This window comes from Diabrotica virgifera, chromosome 10 (assembly GCF_917563875.1).
Source record: "Diabrotica virgifera virgifera chromosome 10, PGI_DIABVI_V3a".
NCBI classification, from domain to species: domain Eukaryota; kingdom Metazoa; phylum Arthropoda; class Insecta; order Coleoptera; family Chrysomelidae; genus Diabrotica; species Diabrotica virgifera.
The window spans coordinates 50,242,418-50,264,559 of NC_065452.1; the positions used below are offsets into that span (position 1 = coordinate 50,242,418).

The 22,142-nt window shown below is 33.1% G+C and overlaps 1 protein-coding gene across 1 annotated transcript in view; it reads left to right on the forward strand.

Annotated features, from left to right (window-relative positions):
- The window catches only part of LOC114340749 (probable peroxisomal acyl-coenzyme A oxidase 1), a 91,640-nt gene that overhangs the window by 62,041 nt on the left and 7,457 nt on the right, over positions 1 to 22,142 (forward strand). The window contains exons 5-10 of the mRNA XM_050663595.1: positions 2,688 to 2,811; positions 3,388 to 3,632; positions 4,720 to 4,880; positions 7,205 to 7,367; positions 12,574 to 12,908; positions 21,708 to 21,966. Coding sequence (XP_050519552.1) covers positions 2,688 to 2,811; positions 3,388 to 3,632; positions 4,720 to 4,880; positions 7,205 to 7,367; positions 12,574 to 12,908; positions 21,708 to 21,966 — 1,287 coding nt within the window. The remainder of the gene's footprint in view (positions 1 to 2,687; positions 2,812 to 3,387; positions 3,633 to 4,719; positions 4,881 to 7,204; positions 7,368 to 12,573; positions 12,909 to 21,707; positions 21,967 to 22,142) is intronic.

Here is a 22,142-nt window from a genome sequence, read left to right on the forward strand (position 1 = left end):
AAATATCCTGGACGACTCACACCACCAACGTATACGTATTGCGTCGAATGGGAAAACAAAAAGAAAACTCTTTCACAATTAAGAAACGGAAACTTGAATACCTCGGTCATATTATGAGACATGGTAAATATCATATACTTCAACTGATAATACAGGGTAAAATAAAGAGCAAACGCTGACCTGGAAGAAGAAGACACTCATGGCTTCAAAACTTACGCCAATGGTTTGGACTAACATAGTTCGAGTTATTCAGAAATGCCGCAAACAAAATTAAAATTGCTATGATGATAGCCAACGTCTGCAACTGACAAGGCACATGAAGATGTATGCTTTCGTTGACGTTTTTTCTGGCTCTGCCATTGGTATTGGTCCAACACCTGCTCCCCAGTCGTTTGTCTCTACCACGAATTAATATAACCAGGATCAATTCTTCACCATCAATGTTTCGTCGGCCTCAAATGAAAAGGGCCCAAGTCCCAAAATAAGTAAAAATGAGATTTTTGCGCCATCTAATTAATATTTATGGTACGCATGCTTAGCAAGACATAAAAGTTCCAAAAAGACAATAGATGTCGCTAGAACCACAAAAAAGAATTATACAAACTCATTCTTCCAATGGTTCTTTAAATCAGTTTTTTGCGTCTCCTGTAAAATTTGTTAATCTGGACTTAGGCACTTTTCATATGAGGCCGACGGTTTGTATGTTAAGTTTAAAAATTACCGAAAAAAAATTTTTAGAGTACTTTTGAGAGATTATAAGCAAGGTAATATACAGACTGTCAAAAAATGGTATGGAACATGTTGAGAAACAGAAAGAAGCCGATTACCGAAGAATTAAAAATTAACGCAATAAAAACAGAAGAATGGGTAACTCACTTCTAAAATCTATACAAAGACGATAATGATAGTAATGAAGTACAAGGAAATTACCTACAAAACATTCTCCAAGAAGAGACAGAGAGTTACAACATCACCCAAGAAGTACACGAAGCAATCAAAAATAGAAAATCACCAGGTCCGGACAATATACCAAATGAGTTAATTAAATACGGGGGTTTAAAAATAATAGAAGAGATAAAATTATTCCACGAAATTGAAAACAACATGACAGTACCAGAGGAATGGAGAGAGAGTATAACAGTACCCATCTACAAGAAAGGCGTAAAGACAGATCCTACAAACTACCGAGGAATTACACTACTCAATTCTACATCAAAACTATTGACAAAAATTCTATCCCAAAAAATATACAAGAATGCCGGTTTATCAGAAGAACAACAGGGTTTCCGCTCAAATAGATCTACAGAAGACGCTATCTTCATTATGACAATTAGTTGAGAAATCAATAGAATTTGACAAGCCAATTGTCACATGCTTTGTAGACCTGAAACAGGCATTCGACAGAGTACGATTGAAGGACGTACGGACTCTACTTGAAAAGAAACACATAAGAAATATAGAAACATGATGAAAGAGCTCACTCAATAGATCCAACACAACAAGAATAAGAACCACACACGGGCTCACGGAAGAAATCAAAATTAATGTCAGCATTAGACAAGATGCCAGCCTCAGCCCATGCCCATTTAATTTGATAATGGATGAAGTTATAGCTAGTGTCAACAATATGAATCATGAGATACAGAATGGGTAACCAAACCATGAATGCTACTCAGATAATGCTACAGAGAAACTTGGATAATTCGAATCTCAGGGGACCGTTAAAAAATTCGAACCTTAATAGCTGAAAATGAAGATGACTTACAACGCTTACTACAAAAATTTAAAATAACCGGCGAAAAGTATAATCTGACACTATCAACAGAGAAAACGCAATATATGGTAATATCCAAGAAACCAATTACATAGATGTAAATTAGCAGTGGACGACCATATAATCGAACAGGTAATGGATTGTAGATACCTGGGTGTGGAAATATCTAGCGACAGGCATCTATGACAAGAAACAAAACAGCAGACAACGAACGCAGCGAGAATATCTGGTTTCCTGAGGGATATAATCTGGTGAAATAAATATATGAGCACTGAAACCAAAGTTCGCTTTTATAAGACATGTGTTAGACCCGTACTAACATACGCAGCTGAGAGAAGGACCCAGACAACAAAGACTAAACAAGTAATGAGAACAACAGAAATAAAAACCTTAAGATCCATAAGAGGTATTACACTCGAGATAGGATACGAAATGAAGACACATTGAGAGATTCTAGGCGTTCAAAATGTAGTGAGATGGACAAGAGCACGACGACGCATGTGGAGAGACCACGTAGATCGGACGGACCCAGAACATAATATGGCGAAATAGGCGAAGACACAGGAGTCCAACACCAAGCGACCCATGCCCAAAACCGATGGTACAAGAGCTGGAGCTCCGAATCGCAGCAGAGACTGTAACAGAAGAAACAGGACATAGTCTTATTAAAAGAAGAAGACATAATGTTTAGTGTTGGATTATATATTACAAGGAAACGCTAAAATCGGAAACATTGCTTATGATAATTAGTTGCATTGCCACTGTAGAATGACCAGAATGACTAAATGAATCGGCGCGAATCACCTGTGGGAAGCGGGAAAGCAGTGTTGCCATGTATTTTGTGTACCCGTAAATCTAGTTTAAAACTAAACGGTTTTATTAAATATTTGTATGGTATCTATTTTATTTTCAGACTGAACTTGGACATGGCACATTTATTAGAGGACTGGAAACAATTGCTACTTACGACACAAAAACTGAAGAATTTGTCTTAAATTCGCCAACAATTACATCTTACAAATGGTGGCCTGGAGGATGTGAGTATTTCCTATAATATGAGTTAATTTTGGGAACTACAGCTGTAAATAAATTTGTGCAGCTATAAATTACTTTTTTGCCAAAAAAATTTTTGTTTGAAAAAATTTTATAAAGAAAAAGCTATACAGTAGGGTCCACTGGACCCTTCACTTATTGCACTGTTTACTTTTCTGTCTAGTGACGTCTAGAACGTCAGAAAATGTACAGAAACCAATATAAACATAGAAAGTTGACAGATTATTATAGATCAGCTGTATTTGAAGTTTATAGTTGTCATTGTATTAAAGTTGTAAAAGTTATAAAGTATTATAATATTTTGGGTATTTGAATAAAGCTTTTTTAGAGCAGAGTAATAATAGTATTTTAATGTATTTTTTGTATCTAAAAACAATTATTTTGAATAGTTTTATGACAATCACATGACATGACAGACATAAAAGTCACAGGTGAGAAGGGCCGGATTAGCCCACGCCTAGAAATTAGGTACACGTGTGTCTACTAGCGTGGCGCTTACTATATATTTGTGAAAATTTTAAAATTTGTTTGAATATATACATATTACGATTTAATTTCAGTGGGACATTCAGCCAATTATGCAGTTGTGGTAGCACAGTTACACACACTGGGCAAGAACCATGGTATTCACCCATTCATAGTACAACTGAGAGATGAGGAAACTCACGTACCTCTACCAGGTATTAAAATAGGAGAAATTGGATGTAAATTAGGAATGAACAGTACAAACAATGGATATTTAGGCTTTGAAAATGTTAGAATACCCAGAACTAACATGTTGATGAAAAACAGCAGGGTTTTACCTGTAAGTATTTTCTTTTTATTCTGTTTAATTTGTCATTTATGTACTTCAATACTGATTATTTAACATTTGTCAGTGTGTTTTCACATACAAATCTTTTAGAATCTGAGTCTAGGTCTGCCTATGGGTCTTCTGCCTATCGGATTTTCCTTACCCATCTGTTTGATGAACTGGTGTGCTCTCCGCAGTTGGTATACCAATTCCCACTAGGAATACCAGATCTGAAACTTTTAATTCACTTACTTATAGAGGGATAGACAACGTAGCACAGACCTATGGCAAAACTGTAATATAGAGAACATAAATGGCTGGACACTGAAAAGAAAAAAGAACGGTATAGCCATATAAGCAGAATGAGAGAAAGGAAGACTGGTAAAGATAGCACGAGACACATCACCAAACGACCAAAGGAGTATAGGAAGGCCAATGAAGAGATGGAGTGACAACCTGGATATCTGATGAGGAGGCGTCCGAAGATGGAATAGGCGCGAGCCTATTAAGGAAGCAGGAAGAAGAAGAAGAAAACATAGAGAGAATCTCTGTGGGATGTGCTACAAGCACAGATCTCTAGAATTTAGTTGCATCTTGAAAGAGTATACTTTGCAGTTGGTGTATTCATGGATACAGAGGGAGCTTTTAGACACCCACCCCCAGATATTGTCTATGAAGTAGACATAAGAAGGAAGTACCAAGGTCAATCGGATAGATCTTCGAAGAAGAAAAATAACCTATAATAGAAATTTTCTTTATTGCAGAGTGATCTGTCTTCTAACATGGAATCTTGTAGGTAATGGACTAGTAAAAGAGATGGAAGGGGGGTGTGGTGGTCTAAAGTATAGTAAAGCTCCACTTTGCTCCTTGAAATGAGAGGAGTGTGCAACCTCCCATGTTTTTCTTTGGAGCCAAATGCGAAATACTGGTACAAAGTCCATAGAAATGAGAGGATAATTGTGATAGTCGTCTAGGAGACGGATATCTAGATCTCGATCAGGTTTTACTGTCTGAAGGATGGAAAAGAAACCTTAATTACTGTAGCCCTTTAATTATTACATATTACTATTACTTTTCTTATAAGTGTTTTTTATTTTAGGATGGCACCTATGTTCAGTCTCCTAGTAATAAGCTAACTTATGGGACAATGATTTTTGTTAGAGTGGTCTTAGTACAAGACGCAGCTACATATTTGAAAAAAGCTTGCACCATTGCTACTAGGTATAGTGCAGTCAGGCATCAATCACAAATAAAACCTGAGTAAGTACTAAAACAATTACTTATCGTTAAACTATATTTGTGCACTCCTTTTAGGCCCATTACATTCGTGGATTTTTCTAGGGCCTCTCCTTTTCTTTTTCTTTTAATTACTTGCTGTTTTTATACTCATTTTATACTCAATTACATGAATGTTCTCAATTAAATAGGTAATTCTAAGTCCTCTAGTATAGAGTTTTCTATCGACTCCTTCAGCTTTTTCTAATTATTTGTTTCTACATTTATATATACAGGGTGTAACAAAAATACAGGTCATAAATTTAATCACATATTCTGGGACCAAAAATAGTACGATTGAACCTAACTTACCTTAGTACAAATGTGCACATAAAAAAAGTTACAGCCCTTTGAAGTTATAAAATGAAAATCGATTTTTTCCAATATATCAAAAACTATTAGAGATTTTTTATTGAAAATGGAGATGTGGCATTCTTATGGCTGTAGTATCTTAAGAAAAAATTATAGTGAAATTTGGACACTTCTTAAAAATTTTATGGGGGTTTTGTTCCCCCCCCCCCTTCCCAAACTTTTGTGTACGTTCCAATTTAATTATTATTGTAGCACCATTAGTTAAACAAAATGTTTTAAAAACTTTTTCGCCTCTTAGTACTTTTTCGAGAAGTCAGTTTTTATCGAGATATTTTGAATATTTGTCAAATCCACCACATATTTGTATATGGTTAAGTACGATTATGGAGACTTGGTAATGATATGAAAATTTATTTATGACTTACATTTTGAAGGTATATTTTGAACCATATTAAAAAAGAAGCCATATCTCTATAAAAAGTGCCTTATCGAAAAAATACAAAGAGGCAAAAAAGTTTTAAAACACTGTGTTTAACTAATGGTACCGTAGTAATAGTTTAATTGGAACGGACACAAACATTTGGGGCGTTTAAAGGCACAAAACCCCCATAAATTTTTTATGTAAACATATTAAAAAAGAAGCCGCATCTCGATTAAAACTGCCTTGTCGAAAAAATACTAAGAGGCAAAAAAGTTTTGAAAATATTGAATTTAACTAATGATACCACAATAATAATTGAATTTGTACGTACACAAAAGTTTGGGGGGTTCAAGGGAACAAAACCCCATAAAATTTTTAGGGGGTGCACAAATTTCACTATAATTTTTCTTTAAGATATTCCTGCCATAAGAATGCCACATGTTCATTTTCAATAAATAATCTCTAATAGTTTTCGATATATTCGAAAAAATCGATTTTCATTTTGTAACTTCAAAGGGCTGTAACTTTTTTGTGTGCATATTTGTATTCTATGTAGATGTTATTGCTTTTTCATATTCGCATTTTCTTCTTTTATCTCTATTGGTTGGACATGCTCTTTGTTCATTTCTCATTCGTTTTATTTCATCCTTTATTTCCTCAATTTTCTGCATGGATTCTCCCATGATATTCATCATAGTTTCTTATGTATCAATCTTTTCTTGGACTTCTTTTAGGGCATATTTTTACGTATTGTATGTCATTTTCCTTTTTTTTATTGCTGTTTTCCTCATCTGTCTCCCACTCGCTACCCGTATCTTTGTAACCACTTTTTAACTGAAGACGGGGCTGTATGTGTATTACGTGTTGCCTATATTTTGACGTCGACATAGTCTAAATATGGGTTGTGCGACAGAGAACATGATACTTTGATCTTAAGTCTGTTTTAGACTATAACATAAAATGATATAAGAAAATGGTATACTAAATTTTGTCACAATGTAAGACAGAAAACAAAATCTGTTAACAGAAAATGTTATACAAAATAGAACATGTCCTATTTGATACCAATTATTAGTACACAGGCATGCGCAGTTAGGTTAGTTTCGTTTACTGTCACATTGGTTTTTTTAAGGTTACCTTTTCTTTTAAGAAATGTTTGCAATGAATGCAGCAGATAATAATAGAGTTTTCTTATCCATCATTTAATATATCTGTGTAATATAAAATATCAAAGAAAAAACTAGCTAGGTTAAATGTTGAGAAAAATGAGGTTAAGGCATTATTAAAAGAAAAGAAAGAAGAAGAACATCAAGGTTAACAGTACATGAACCACCATAAAAATATAAAAAAGTACTTTTTTAGCATGTAATGCGCAGAATCACATAACATATTCTAATATGAAAATGTGACAATGTAATACACAAAACTTCTTCTATTAATATTGTATACAATAATTTCATGTAAATTTTTGATATACCATTTTCTGTTAACAAAAAAAGGTATAGTCTAAAACAGACTTTATATCCAAATTAAATATGTTAAGAAATGCACTTACATATTTGGTTTTTATTTTTAGTGAACCTGAGCCGCAAATTATGGATTACCTTACTCAGCAGAATAAACTGTTCCCTCAGTTATCTGCCTGTTTTTCCTTCCAATACGCCGCTACCTGGTTATGGGATACCTACAACAATGTTACCGGTGAACTCGAGACTGGTCAACTTGAAAATTTACCAGAGGTAAGTGTACATCTGTTCTGGCGACTTCTGTAACTTTTCGCATCCGATGCAAAACAATTTCCTTGCGACCTCTATCTTCCCAACTTATTCGTAGGATTCTCCTATACGCCCAGATTGCATAGGCTTCCAGTTTCTTGGGAAATATATCCGTTAAAGTCCAACCTTCGACACCATACAAAAGAGTAGATAACACAACATCTCTTTAATCTAATTGTCGGACTCGAAGTAATATTGTTTCCACATAATAGTTTCTTCATCTTAAATAATGCAGCTCTGGCCTTCTCTATAAGTATTCTAATTTCTTTGCTCACGTCCCAGTTATGCAGGAACGCCATATGTTGGTCCTGGGGGTTGTTACCCCCGATGATGGGGTTGATTTGTTTAAACACTATTTATCAGAATATATTTATTTATAACACTAAATACGACAGTAACTAGTTGGTGGACAACGTCTCTGATCTAACCATGTCGATGTCTGAATAATGAATAAAAATCTCTTCTTTACTTTCTCCGTATCTATAAATAAATCGTGATTGTTTTGTTATGATTGACTATACCCGAATGTGACCGTGAATTACTAATAGTAACATAATTGCTGACTTCGGTGTTTTCAAAACGAGTGGCCTACATTGCAGAACCAATGTCACCCACTTACGTAATGTAAACAATACATGTAAATAATATTTGTTTAAGACTTTTAAAAATTAAATCGATATGGATTACTCTTATTTTTGGATGCTAATATAGTTATACTGTTAGCTCTCTCCAGTTGTTCACCATAAGCTGTTACCACTTGGTTGTATTGGCGTTTTACTGACAACCAGTCTCTTCCATGTTATTTTCTAATTAGCTCCTTTTCAATAATTTTTTTATTTCTACACTTCTATGTATTTTGATATCTTTTCCCTTTCTTATAGCTCTCTCTTACACTTCTGGTCCTAAACAACTGGTTCTTACATGTTTTTCCTTTTTTTGTCCCAGGCTTTTCATTCGTTTTTACAATCCCTAAGAAATGTTTACTCTCCATTACTGTAGCTTCGGCAATCTTCATTTTTTCATGCTCTGTAGGCGGATGTGGTCTATTTGGTTTGAGTACTTTCCATTTGGTGCTAGCTAGATGCCTTTCTGGATGTTTTTGTTCTGAAACTTTGTACTTACTACTAATAGATTTTCTATAATATTTTTTTTGGCTTCATGGATTCTAGTGCTTGTTTGCTGTTGTTCCATTTTCAGATCTTTCCATCTATTGCAATTTTCCTGAGCCCATTTTCACCCCATTTTTTTCTTCCCTTTTGATACCCTTAAATGTTTTCTGTTTCCTGAGTGTAGTATGAAATGTTAAACTATTGATGAAGATTCTTTCATTCCGTCAATTCTTTTAGTTTATGTTTATTTTGCATAATCAATTATTTGTCCGCCATATTTTCAATTTCTATGGTACGTGTTTCACTGAATTCTTGAATTTGGATCTTAAATGGATCCATTTTTTAGAACAAGGCATACCATGATTCTTCTTCTTTAAGTGTCGTCTCCTAATCGGAGGTTGGATATCATCATCACTACCTTTACTCTATCTACCGCTGCTCTTGAAGAGTTCTATTGAATTGCATTTAAACCAGTCCCTTAAATTCTTCAACCATGGCACTCTCATTCTTCCTATACTACTTCCGCCTTTTATCTTTCCCTGAATAATTATCAGCATTAGCATTTCATATCGCTGTCCCCTCATTACGTGTACCAGATATTGCAACTTTCTTATTTTTATTGTGTTTATTATTTCGCAATCTTTGCCCATTTCACGAAATACTTCCGTGTTCGTTTTCTTCTGTGTCCATGCTATTCTAAGCATCCTTCTGTAACATCACATTTCAAATGACTCTAATATAACTGGTATATATAAATGCGACAATTATAGAACTATTTCTCTTATATCACATGCCAGTAAAATAATGCTACAAATCAATGAGAGACAAAAAACATTCCTTCAAAGAGAAATTCCACAAGAGCAAACTGGATTTACCAAAGGTAGAGGTACTAGAGAACACCTGTTGAATATAAGACAGATCATCGAAAAATCTACGGAATTCAATATTCCACTGTACATATGCTTTATAGATTATTTTAAGGAGTTCGACAGGGTCAAGTGGAGACACTTATGGCGAATACTAAAAGAAGTAGGCGTACCTCAACACCTTATTTCGCTTATAACTGAACTATACGAACACACTACTGGATCAGTTAAAGTGCTTGACACACTTTCAAACGAATTTCATCCAGAACAGGGTGTAAGACAGGGATGTATACTATCTACACAATTATTCAATATATATGGAGAGCATATTATGAGAAGAGCACTTTATATCTCATCTCAATAAATGGTCATAAAATAAACAACCTACGTTTCTTAGATGACGCAGCCCAGCCCTTCTTGCAAATAGTCAAGCAGAGCTGATTGATCTTATACGACTGGTTGAAAACGAAAGTCAAATATTTGGTCTGCAATTAAACATATCAAAGACAAAGATCATTATAGTGGATAGACTACATAACAATCATCCACATATAACCACAATTGATCGATTTGAGGTTGTGAGCTCATACTTATATCTGGGATCATTAATCACAAACACAGGGTCACGACAAGAAGAAATAAATCGTAGATGTGATCTAGCAAAAGTCGTCACAGCGAAAATGACCACAATATGGAAGGACTGTCAAATTTCAAGAGCGTTAAAGATGAGGTTGATCAACTGCTTAATATTCCCAATACTGACCTACGGATGTGAATCTTGGACCCTGAGAAATTCGGAAAGAAGAAAGATAGACGCCACTGAAATGTTCTGTTGGAGACGAATGCTACGAATTCCTTGGACCGACCATAGAACAAATAATTCGATTTTAAGAGAGCTAAAAGTTAGCCCACGACTCTCCGGTAAAGTCCATCTCCAACAATTAAAATACTTTGGACATGTTATGAGAGCCAACACAGAAAAGATGGAAAGACTCATTATACAAGGAAAGGTGGAAGGCCGAAGATCACGAGGAAGATCCCCAACAAGATGGATCGATCAAATTACAGGAATATGCAAAAGACCTATGCATGAGTTAAAAGAAATGACCAGAGACAGAGATCTTTTGGAGACGGACAATACACGACATCACGTCGACCACTACACTCCCTCCGGGGGGTCAGGACTGAAGAGAGAGAATATAACTGTTATGTATACGTCACCTTGGGAGCTAAGAGTGGTAATACTTCAGGTTCTTTTCAATGTTAAGTAGTTAAGGGAGAATGAAACAGCTTACCTCGACGAACACCAAGTTTATTCTGATCTTTTAATTATATTCGTTTCAATAATCAAAGTGTGTTATTGTGTTATTGTTACAAAGTAAGGGCTGCTTCTTCAGCACCCGTGACTCAGGGATTCGTACACTTAATATTTAAATAAACAATGAATGCAAATGTTAGTTAATATTACACGATCTTGACCCAGTTCAATATTGGACATTATTTAATATTATTTCATCTTCTGATACTTATAAAAATCTTAATCTCATAATCTTATTCCAGGACATGACTGTAGTTTATTTATGTGTTTTTGCTTCAATGTCCAGCTTTCAAGTCCATATTGCAGTATCGAGAAGACGTATCATCTCAAAGCTCCTACTCTTAATTCTACCATACCACACCGTAATTACCATACCATGATTAGTCATCAGTAGTGTGACCAACTAGCCCGAAAAATCCGGGACATGGCCCGAATTACGAAGTCGTGTCCCGGCGTCCAGGACAAGGCTTTCGGGCCATCCGAATTTTCAACTATTTGGTAAAATTCTATTTTGAAATTTTTAATACGTTATTCTTCTAAGAATCCACATCAAATAAGTGTAATAGAGTGTAATACTAATACCAGTATTAGTGGACTTTTTTCGTTTCTGTATTTTAATTATCGTCTTCTGAAAAGACAATAATTATATTTTTGATGGGATTAAGCCACAATTAGTTGTAATGATTATTTCATTCATAGGAGATTCTGACCAATAGAAAGCTACAGAAGTGCAAGTTAAGGTGATAATTTTTGATAATATCCCGTCGTCAAGTATATTACGTCAGATGCCCTTCGTTGCTACGAAAAAATACATTCAGTGACATTAATGGCAATTAATGTTTTAAAAGTTATAAAAGTGATGACTTTCAACCGTAAAATATTTTATATCAACTGTGTGTTTAACAGTATTAATTTGTACTTACATAAATAATTACAATAAAATTTTGGTTTTGAACAGTTTTATTCATGAAATAATCGCAACAAATTGCACTCGATCTCTAAAATTAATATAGAATTTTAGAGCGCTTGTGCAATTACTACTGATAATATCCCGTCGTCAAGTATATTACGTCAGATGCCCTTCGTTGCTACGAAAAAATACATTCAGTGACATTAATGACAATTACTGTTTTAAAAGTTATAAAAGTAATGACTTTCAACCGTCAATTATTTATAACAACTATGTGTTTAACTGTAGTAATTTGTACTTACATAAATAAATTACAATAAAATTTTGGTTTTTAACAGTTTTATTCATGAAATAATCGCGGCAAATTGCACTCGATCTCTAAAATTATTATCGAATTGTTTTCCTCATGCCACTTTGACATAATTTCACTCCCCTTCGGGTCGTGAAATTAAAACTGCCAAAGTGTCACTCGGCAAAAATTCGATAATTTTAGAGCTCTTGTGCAATTACTACTGATAATTACATTTTTATATTAACCTAAGGTGATATGTATTTACATGGAAATCCAACATCGGTTGATTTTCAAATTTTTACTTTCTTGAGAACGATTTCCTGATTGGAAGTCGAAATGTCAAAAACTAACAAGAATGTAATTATCATTACAACCAATAATTGTGGCTTAACCCCATCAAAAATATCATGGTCAACATAAAAATCTTAAATAATCAATAAAATGATATTAAAATTCTACATTTAAAAAAATGGCCCGATTTTCATTGAAAAGTCCCGGATTTTAGATATATTTTTTCAGCCTTGTCCCGAATTCGACTGAATTGGAGTTGGTCACACTAGTCATCAGCAATTGTGATCTAGGTGGATATCGAAACATCACAAATAACGTATTTTTAATTAAAATTGTAGTTTATTCCCATTAAATAAAATGGTTAATGTAAATTTTTATTTTCAGTTACATGCAGCTGCCTGTGTGTTGAAGGCAGTAGCTACAGCAGATGCTGCTCGAGGTATTGAAATACTCAGACTGTCATGTGGAGGGCATGGATACATGACAGCTTCAAATTTACCTTCTACCTATGGATTAGTTACGGCGATGTGTACTTATGAAGGAGAAAACACAGTACTTCTTCTGCAAACTGCTAGATTCCTCATAAAATGCTGGCAAAACCCTCAAAGCCTCCAGTCATTACCTAGCTGCAAATATTTGTTACATGCTCTAAACAACAAATTGCCTTTCCAGAAATCAGTAAATTGGATTATTAGTGCTTTGCAAAAAACTGCAGCAGGGTAAGTCTTACTTGACTACTTGAATTGAGGGGATTAGATGCTAAGGGGTACAAGTGATAAAATGCTTTAATTGAGAAAAACGAAGTCAAAGTTAAATTTACATAGTAAATTCTACAGCGAGTTAATCACTTATGGACTTATTTTGAATTAATTTTATACATTTTATTTATCTAATTGTAAAAGCTTTTATAAAGTTAGTATTTATTTTCATTCAAAATATTTGAAATTTTGAAAAAGCGTTCGCACTTGTACCCCTTTGCTTCAAATTTTGCACTTGTTTCCCTTTGCCACTTAATACTTTGTCACTTTTTAATATCGAATATCATACTTTACCGAAAATTCTTTTTAAATATTTCGTAAGTAGTCAAACTAGAACCTGCGATATATCGCCACCAGTAGTTTAATTCACCTGTATCTCTTTGCCACTAAATTTTTAGTACTATCTAGTATTATTTTGTGCACTTAACTCAATTTACAATATTTTGTCACTTCTACCCCTTAGCATTTAATCCCCTAAATTATAAGAGGCTTGTTCAATTGAAACTTATTTTTGGTTCAGAAAAAATTTATTGGTAAATATATCTACCCATGATTACCACTACAATGAAAGTATCTGTCCCATTGTTTCACCAACCGATGTATACCCTACTTACAGAATTCTTATGGCTGTTGCTATAGCTTTTACGGCATTTTGTACTTCTTCGTTCGACTTAAAACATTTTTCGGTGGACCAAAGATATGAAAATCACATGGTCATAAATCGGTACTATAGGATGGATACTCAAATATCCTCTATCTCTTTCGTAAATTTTTCTTCATTACTTTGGCAACACGAGGTCGATCATTGTGAACGATAATTGCACAATGTAAGAGCTTTTTTGGACGTTATCGTCATATTGCTTGATGGAAAGATAATATAAGATAATAACTTAATTGAAACAGACTGTATGACTTGTACACACTTCTAAAAAAGGTCAAACCGGCAAACAGGTGTATGTTCTCAAAGAAATTGAAAGTGTGTAAAAAAACTTTTAATAATCAGCTAAGTACTTTCAGCACATAACGTGCCATCATCAGAGCTTCCTAAAAGGACATTTAAGATAAGAGATTTTTTATAAACAAAAGATTGAAAAAACTTACGTCCTCTTATAAATCCTTCATAGAAGAGTAATTGTTAAAACTCACATGATAAATCATGGATACTGGGCAAAAGCCACAGATATTGGGTATAAAACCCTTAAAATTAAAAGTTATCACATCTAAATTCTTTTTTTATTTTAAAATTACAACATGGCTGCGTCAAACCGTTGTGAGTTCACGTGAACAGCTGAGCGCTGTCATTCATTCAAATGATAAAGAAGGAACCACTAATTTATGCGCCCTCTATATTGGTATGTAAATAAAAATTAATTAAATTGAAAATGGCTAAAAGGCCATGTGTTGGTTAAATTAATTCTAAGTGAAGATACTAAATTTTTTTTTTTTTAAAGTTAAATTTTCAAAATTACAAATATTAATATTGAAGTGAAATGTTAATGTGTACGTAAGTTATCAAAATTTCTTTTAAAAAACAAACCGTTATGGTTTGACCAAGTGTAGAAAAGAAGTTAGATGAAAACAAACCAAGGAGAAGTCTCATTTGTCAAGTTCAGAGTTCAAAAGCTGTTATTTTATAAAATTAACAAATTTACCAAAAGATTAAGTCAAATCTCAAATATTCTACTTATGTGTAATCAATGAAAGAAAACTCAAGAATACCGAAAAAGTAATGTTCAAAATACCTACAGCAATTGTTGGGTATACTGTATACTAAACCAAAATTATTAAAGAAATTTCTTAAAGATAGGATCAAATTTACAATTTAATTGAATCTGAGTGTTAACACAGTTTTGAGGATTTCTTTTCATTTCTCTACTTATTTCTAGATCTTCTAGTAGATTCATTTTAGTATAGTTATTATTTGGTATGCTATGTAGGATCCTACTGTCTCTTTGGGGACTAAAGCTGTGTTTCGATGCATGCAAATGATGACCAAAACTAGATTTATCGATCTTTGAAAGATGTTCTTTAATACGTGTATCCAACGGTCGCATCGTTCTACCCACGTAGGTCACAGGGCAGTCACCACATGACAATTTATATATGCCACTTTTAGAAGTTTTTTTAATTCTGTCTTTAGTATGAGAAAAAATAGACCTGATGTTTTCTTTACATTTAAATGAGAGTTTTAAGTTAGGAATGTTATTTAAGATTTTGGCTATATTGTCTGAAGGATAACCTATGTATGATATAGATCTATACATAACTTCTGAATTGGAATTGTCAGGAGTAGCATTATAAGCTAGAGATCTATTCCTTTTATTCCTTAATTTGTTGAGTATGTTGTCAACCAAAGTAGGGGAGTAACCATTACTATATGCAAGTTGTTTAATAATATCTAATTCCGAAGTAAAATTTGTGTCTGATAATGGTAAGCTAAGTAAACGGTGGATATAGCAATAAAAAGATGCCATCTTCTGTTGAAAAGGATGATTAGAAGATCTAGGGATAGTGTGGTCAGTCTGAGTTGGTTTTCTAAAGACTGAAAAACTTAATTTGTTCTCTATTCTAGTCAATGTTAGGTCTAGAAAATTAATAGAATTGTTAGACTCTGTTTCTAAAGTGAATGTTATGGCTGGATGTAAATTATTGAGTGAAACTAGAATATTTTCTGCATCAGAGGAATTTCCATCTATAATAGCTAACACATCATCCACATATCTGAACCAATACAAGATTTTTTGTAAAGGATTATGAACTGAAGAATGATTGTCAAAGATATTACACTCAAGGTTATTTAAGAACAAATCTGCTAGTACAGGTGATAAGGGATTTCCCATTGCAAGGCCTTGTGCCTGTCTATAAATAATATTGTTAAAAGAAAAGAAATCTTGTGACAAACATAATTTAAGTAAACCCAACATGTGGGAAATTGTACCTCTATTAGTGTTACTTTTAATAAGTAAATTCTCCACTATAGGAATGGTTTAGTCTCTTGGTACGTTCGTAAACAAATTACTTACATCGAAAGAAACTAGAAAGAAGTCTCTAGGTAAATTTAAAACTGACAATTTATTTACTAGATCAGTAGAATTTTTAACAGAATAATTAGGTTGCAAAGATATTGAAGATTGTAAAATAGTATTAATGAATTTAGACAATGCAACAACTGGAGTGTTATAAAAACTAACCACTGGTCTTATAGGAACATTAGGTTTATGAATCTTTGGCAAACCATATAGTCTAGGTATTTGAGGATTTGACAAAATGAAGGTTTTTTCTTTCATCTTATGTACTAGAAGGAAATCTTTATGTGTAGATAAGGTAGCTTTTAAGTTGGTAACTAATTTATTTAAAGGACTTCTATCTAAAACGTCAAAGTTGTTATTTCTTAAAAATTCTTCCGTTTTTTGAATGTAATCACTATGATGCATGATAATAAGGCAGTTACCTTTATCAGCTTTAGTAACGATAAGGTTATTACTATTCAATTTGGTAGATATTTGTCTAATCAGATGTAGTTTTAAACGTATGATGTATTTGTCTAATCAAATGTTTTAAACAACTACATCTGATTAGACAAATATCTACCAAATTGAATAGTAATAACCTTATCGTTACTAAAGCTGATAAAGGTAACTGCCTTATTATCATGCATCATAGTGATTACATTCAAAAAACGGAAGAATTTTTAAGAAATAACAACTTTGACGTTTTAGATAGAAGTCCTTTAAATAAATTAGTTACCAACTTAAAAGCTACCTTATCTACACATAAAGATTAACAATATTATTTATAGACAGGCACAAGGCCTTGCAATGGGAAATCCCTTATCACCTGTACTAGCAGATTTGTTCTTAAATAACCTTGAGTGTAATATCTTTGACAATCATTCTTCAGTTCATAATCCTTTACAAAAAATCTTGTATTGGTTCAGATATGTGGATGATGTGTTAGCTATTATAGATGGAAATTCCTCTGATGCAGAAACTATTCTAGTTTCACTCAATAATTTACATCCAGCCATAACATTCACTTTAGAAACAGAGTCTAACAATTCTATTAATTTTCTAGACCTAACATTGACTAGAATAGAGAACAAATTAAGTTTTTCAGTCTTTAGAAAACCAACTCAGACTGACCACACTATCCCTAGATCTTCTAATCATCCTTTTCAACAGAAGATGGCATCTTTTTATTGCTATATCCACCGTTTACTTAGCTTACCATTATCAGACACAAATTTTACTTCGGAATTAGATATTATTAAACAACTTGCATATAGTAATGGTTACTCCCCTACTTTGGTTGACAACATACTCAACAAATTAAGGAATAAAAGGAATAGATCTCTAGCTTATAATGCTACTCCTGACAATTCCAATTCAGAAGTTATGTATAGATCTATATCATACATAGGTTATCCTTCAGACAATATAGCCAAAATCTTAAATAACATTCCTAACTTAAAACTCTCATTTAAATGTAAAGAAAACATCAGGTCTATTTTTTCTCATACTAAAGACAGAATTAAAAAAACTTCTAAAAGTGGCATATATAAATTGTCATGTGGTGACTGCCCTGTGACCTACGTGGGTAGAACGATGCGACCGTTGGATACACGTATTAAAGAACATCTTTCAAAGATCGATAAATCTAGTTTTGGTCATCATTTGCATGCATCGAAACACAGCTTTAGTCCCCAAAGAGACAGTAGGATCCTACATAGCATACCAAATAATAACTATACTAAAATGAATCTACTAGAAGATCTAGAAATAAGTAGAGAAATGAAAAGAAATCCTCAAAACTGTGTTAACACTCAGATTCAATTAAATTGTAAATTTGATCCTATCTTTAAGAAATTTCTTTAATAATTTTGGTTTAGTATACAGTATACCCAACAATTGCTGTAGGTATTTTGAACATTACTTTTTCGGTATTCTTGAGTTTTCTTTCATTGATTACACATAAGTAGAATATTTGAGATTTGACTTAATCTTTTGGTAAATTTGTTAATTTTATAAAATAACAGCTTTTGAACTCTGAACTTGACAAATGAGACTTCTCCTTGGTTTGTTTTCATCTAACTTCTTTTCTACACTTGGTCAAACCATAACGGTTTGTTTTTTAAAAGAAATTTTGATAACTTACGTACACATTAACATTTCACTTCAATATTAATATTTGTAATTTTGAAAATTTAACTTTAAAAAAAAAAAAAAAAATTTAGTATCTTCACTTAGAATTAATTTAACCAACACATGGCCTTTTAGCCATTTTCAATTTAATTAATTTTTATTTACATACCAATATAGAGGGCGCATAAATTAGTGGTTCCTTCTTTATCATTTGAATGAATGACAGCGCTCAGCTGTTCACGTGAACTCACAACGGTTTGACGCAGCCATGTTGTAATTTTAAAATAAAAAAAGAATTTAGATGTGATAACTTTTAATTTTAAGGGTTTTATACCCAATATCTGTGGCTTTTGCCCAGTATCCATGATTTATCATGTGAGTTTTAACAATTACTCTTCTATGAAGGATTTATAAGAGGACGTAAGTTTTTTCAATCTTTTGTTTATAAAAAATCTCTTATCTTAAATGTCCTTTTAGGAAGCTCTGATGATGGCACGTTATGTGCTGAAAGTACTTAGCTGATTATTAAAAGTTTTTTTACACACTTTCAATTTCTTTGAGAACATACACCTGTTTGCCGGTTTGACCTTTTTAAGATAATAACGACACCTATATTCGTCGTCACAACTATTGATCGATAGATCCTATACTCACACCAAAATTTTTTGAATTTCCTCTGATAGAAATCGATAATTTTCTCTAATCAAGTCTTCCACACATGCCACATTCCTATCTGTTGATGCATTACTCAATGCACGTAAATGCGACTTATCAGTCATCTTATGTTTTCCAGTCTTAAATTTTCGACACTATTAATTGACAGTTGATAAGCAAAACATGCCTTTCCGTGTACTACTTTCATGCAATGGTTTCAAACCTTCAGCACACTAAAATTGAATGACCACACGCTCATTATATTTGAACGCATTGTTAAAAACAAACGTCATTTAAGTCACTTTCATCATGACATCTACACTCCTAGCGGAATGTTTGCCACCCTTTTTGGGTTCTTCCGATTCATTTGTCGCGGGGAATCAGTCCGTATTAACATTCAAACGGTTCAAAAGAACTCAATTATTTAGGCTCACCCAGAAACCAAAAATCGTAAATGTCATTGTTACATATTTTTGTCTCACCCTGTAGACATAAGAACGAATGTAAGGAATTTATTATTTCTGTACCGAAAAAACGTGATAATAATTGAATATGGAATTGTAGTTTATCCGTTTGGTTAAAAGAAAGACGTTATATTATTTTGTAGTGATATCTACATTCGATTTCCTGTGTTTAATTTCTCGTTCATTCAGTTTGTGATGTAAAAAGGAGTTACATTGTAGTTAATGATCGACTGGCTCCACGAATCTTGGAAATTATATACACAAAACGTGCTAATATCAGTATCAGAAAGTACAGGTGTAGGATTGTGGACTCAGCAATATTTTTTTTGAGAATGTTAGAACGGAGAGAGGTTTGCTGACTTTGCGAGATGCTTTTTGATGTTTCCCTTCCAAGTAGGTTGGGCTTAGAATATATTTTGATTTTCCCTATTGGTCGATAATAAGTGTAGGAAGCGTAGTTATTTTTTTATTAGTCAATGATGAAAGAAGGAAGGATTGAACTTTTTTCTTATTGGTTGATTGGATGAGTAGGGTAGAATGAGAGAAATGGAGTGAGTTTTTGGAAGGAATCGTTTTTGGAGGGGATTCATTCAAGTTGTGAGATTAAGGATTCAAGTTTGGGCATTCAAGTAGAGAGGTTGGCTGAGCCTCGGCAGAAGCCGCATTGGCGGTTTTCTGAAAAAGTTAAGTTCGAAGATTAAGTTCTGACGTAGTTCTTAATCAATTTTTTTTTTAAGTTTCTGAAAATGTAGATTATTAGAACCAGTACCTATGTAGTGTTAGAAAGTGTTCTCCTTTCCTGACTTCCTAGTCACAAGCCAAATGCCGCTGTTAGGCAAAGAGCCAGTTTATTTTAGTGTATACTACACTACCTAAGTTTCTTTTTGTAAGCAGTTATGGATTAAGTGCTAAAGATAATCCTAGATACCTCAAAAGTTATTTAAAAGTCAATAGGAGCAGAATCATTTGGAAGTTTATTTATTTAGTTTTGCTGAAACTTTTCATGGAAACAACCTTTTTTCACTTTTTATTTAAATTCAGTGAAAAGTAGTGCTTTGGACATTCACAACGTGAAGAATAAGGACAGGACTTTATAACAAGGTATTGTTTGTAAACTTTTTAATCGTTTTTGTAAACAGGATCTTTAATATTGTACATCTGCAAAAGATCAATCATTTTCTATTTTTATTTTAATTTTAATAAAAATTTTATTCATTTTGCAATAATGTTTTTGATTGATAATAATTATTATCTGATCCCTTTCTCTTGGTCAAAAATGATATTCAACTGAGAGCACTATGGTAAGTCATGTTATATTTATATTTATGTAAATATTATGTTTGTATCTTATGATAACTATATATTTTTATTAACTTATTACTTTAATTATTTTGTTTGAAGTTTTATGTAAGCTTCGTCTTTCATTTTTTTTATCCAATGGCGCCCCCGAGCATTTGAGTTTCTATTATATTTAAAATATATTAAGAATCCACACCCCTAGATCTCTGAAGACTTAGAGCTACCGAGGTACTCCGAAAAGTTATGTAGCACCAAGTATAGATATTTTTATGTTTGTTTAATTTGTCGTGTTACCTATTTTTTTTTTGCCTTTGTTATCCATAGGCGTGTTACAACATTTTGGTTTTACTGTTGGTTGTGTGACTTGGAATCTTCTACAATTTTTCTCCATTAGGTCCTGTTTTTGCTTTTGGTTACCCATTCTCTGACTCCTATCTTCTTAAGGTCCTCGACTATTTGGTTCTCCCATCTGATTTTGGGGCTTCCTCGTGGTCTTTCTGATACAGGTATTTAAGTCACTTTAAATCATTTAAATCACAGTCTAATATAGCTAACATTGCAGAATATAAGTTGAGTGATTACATTTACTTCCAAGACTAACCTGACCAAAGATGAGTTTCAGTTGAACAGGCGTATATTAATAAAAACTTATTATGCTTTTAAATAAATAAAACAGGATAATTCCGGAAAGTTGGCTGTATACCATCTAGTTAAATAACTTAACGTGAAGTAAAACACTCCCTGGTGTAGTTGGTATAATATTTTTGTAAAAAAAACTAAAATTTAAAAAAATCCAAAAGGATTACGTTCAAAACATTTTCGGACTTATCAGTCAATCATCAGTGAACTCCCTGTCCTTGCAAAATAGCCACAATGTCAAACACTGGTTAGGTTAAATGTTCTAACTACACAGCAAAAATTATCAAATACTTCCAACAACATGGCGCTGTACTGCTCTACGTTAATATATTTTTTTTGTAATTAGGTCTGCATTGAACCACGTTTAGTCTGTCAATGATCTATTGCTATTTTGCAAGGACAGGGAGTTCACTGATGATGGACTGATAAGTCCGAAAACGTTTTGATCGTAATCCTTTTGGATTTTTAAAATTTTAATTTGTTTATTAAAATATTATACCAACTATATACACCAGGGAGTGTTCTACTTCACGTTAAGTCATTTATTATGTTTTTCTTATTAGTAAAATCGAGCTAGCAAATCGACGAATCAACGAAAGAGTGAGGAAAGGAATGGCTTACGAAGATGCATGGAATAATACATCCATCGAATTGGTTCAAGCTGCCGAATTACATGGACGAACTCTTATAGTGGAAATATATTTAGCGACAATTCAGAAGTTAAAACAAAGGGTTTCAACAGAGCTTATGACAGTTTTAGATCAGCTGCTTCAACTGTATGCGGTGGACACTATCTTGAGGTGCACTGGTGACATTCTAAAAGTAAGTTGTCAAAAATTATCTACACAATCTAATCTAATCTATCTAATCACAAAAAGTATCGCATAATTTTTGAAACAGAAAAAAAGTTTAAATTTTTTTTTTAATTTTTAGCAGAATGTTATAATACTAAGGAGGTTGGCTACCACCACAGCAATCTTAACTTTGTTGGCTGCAGG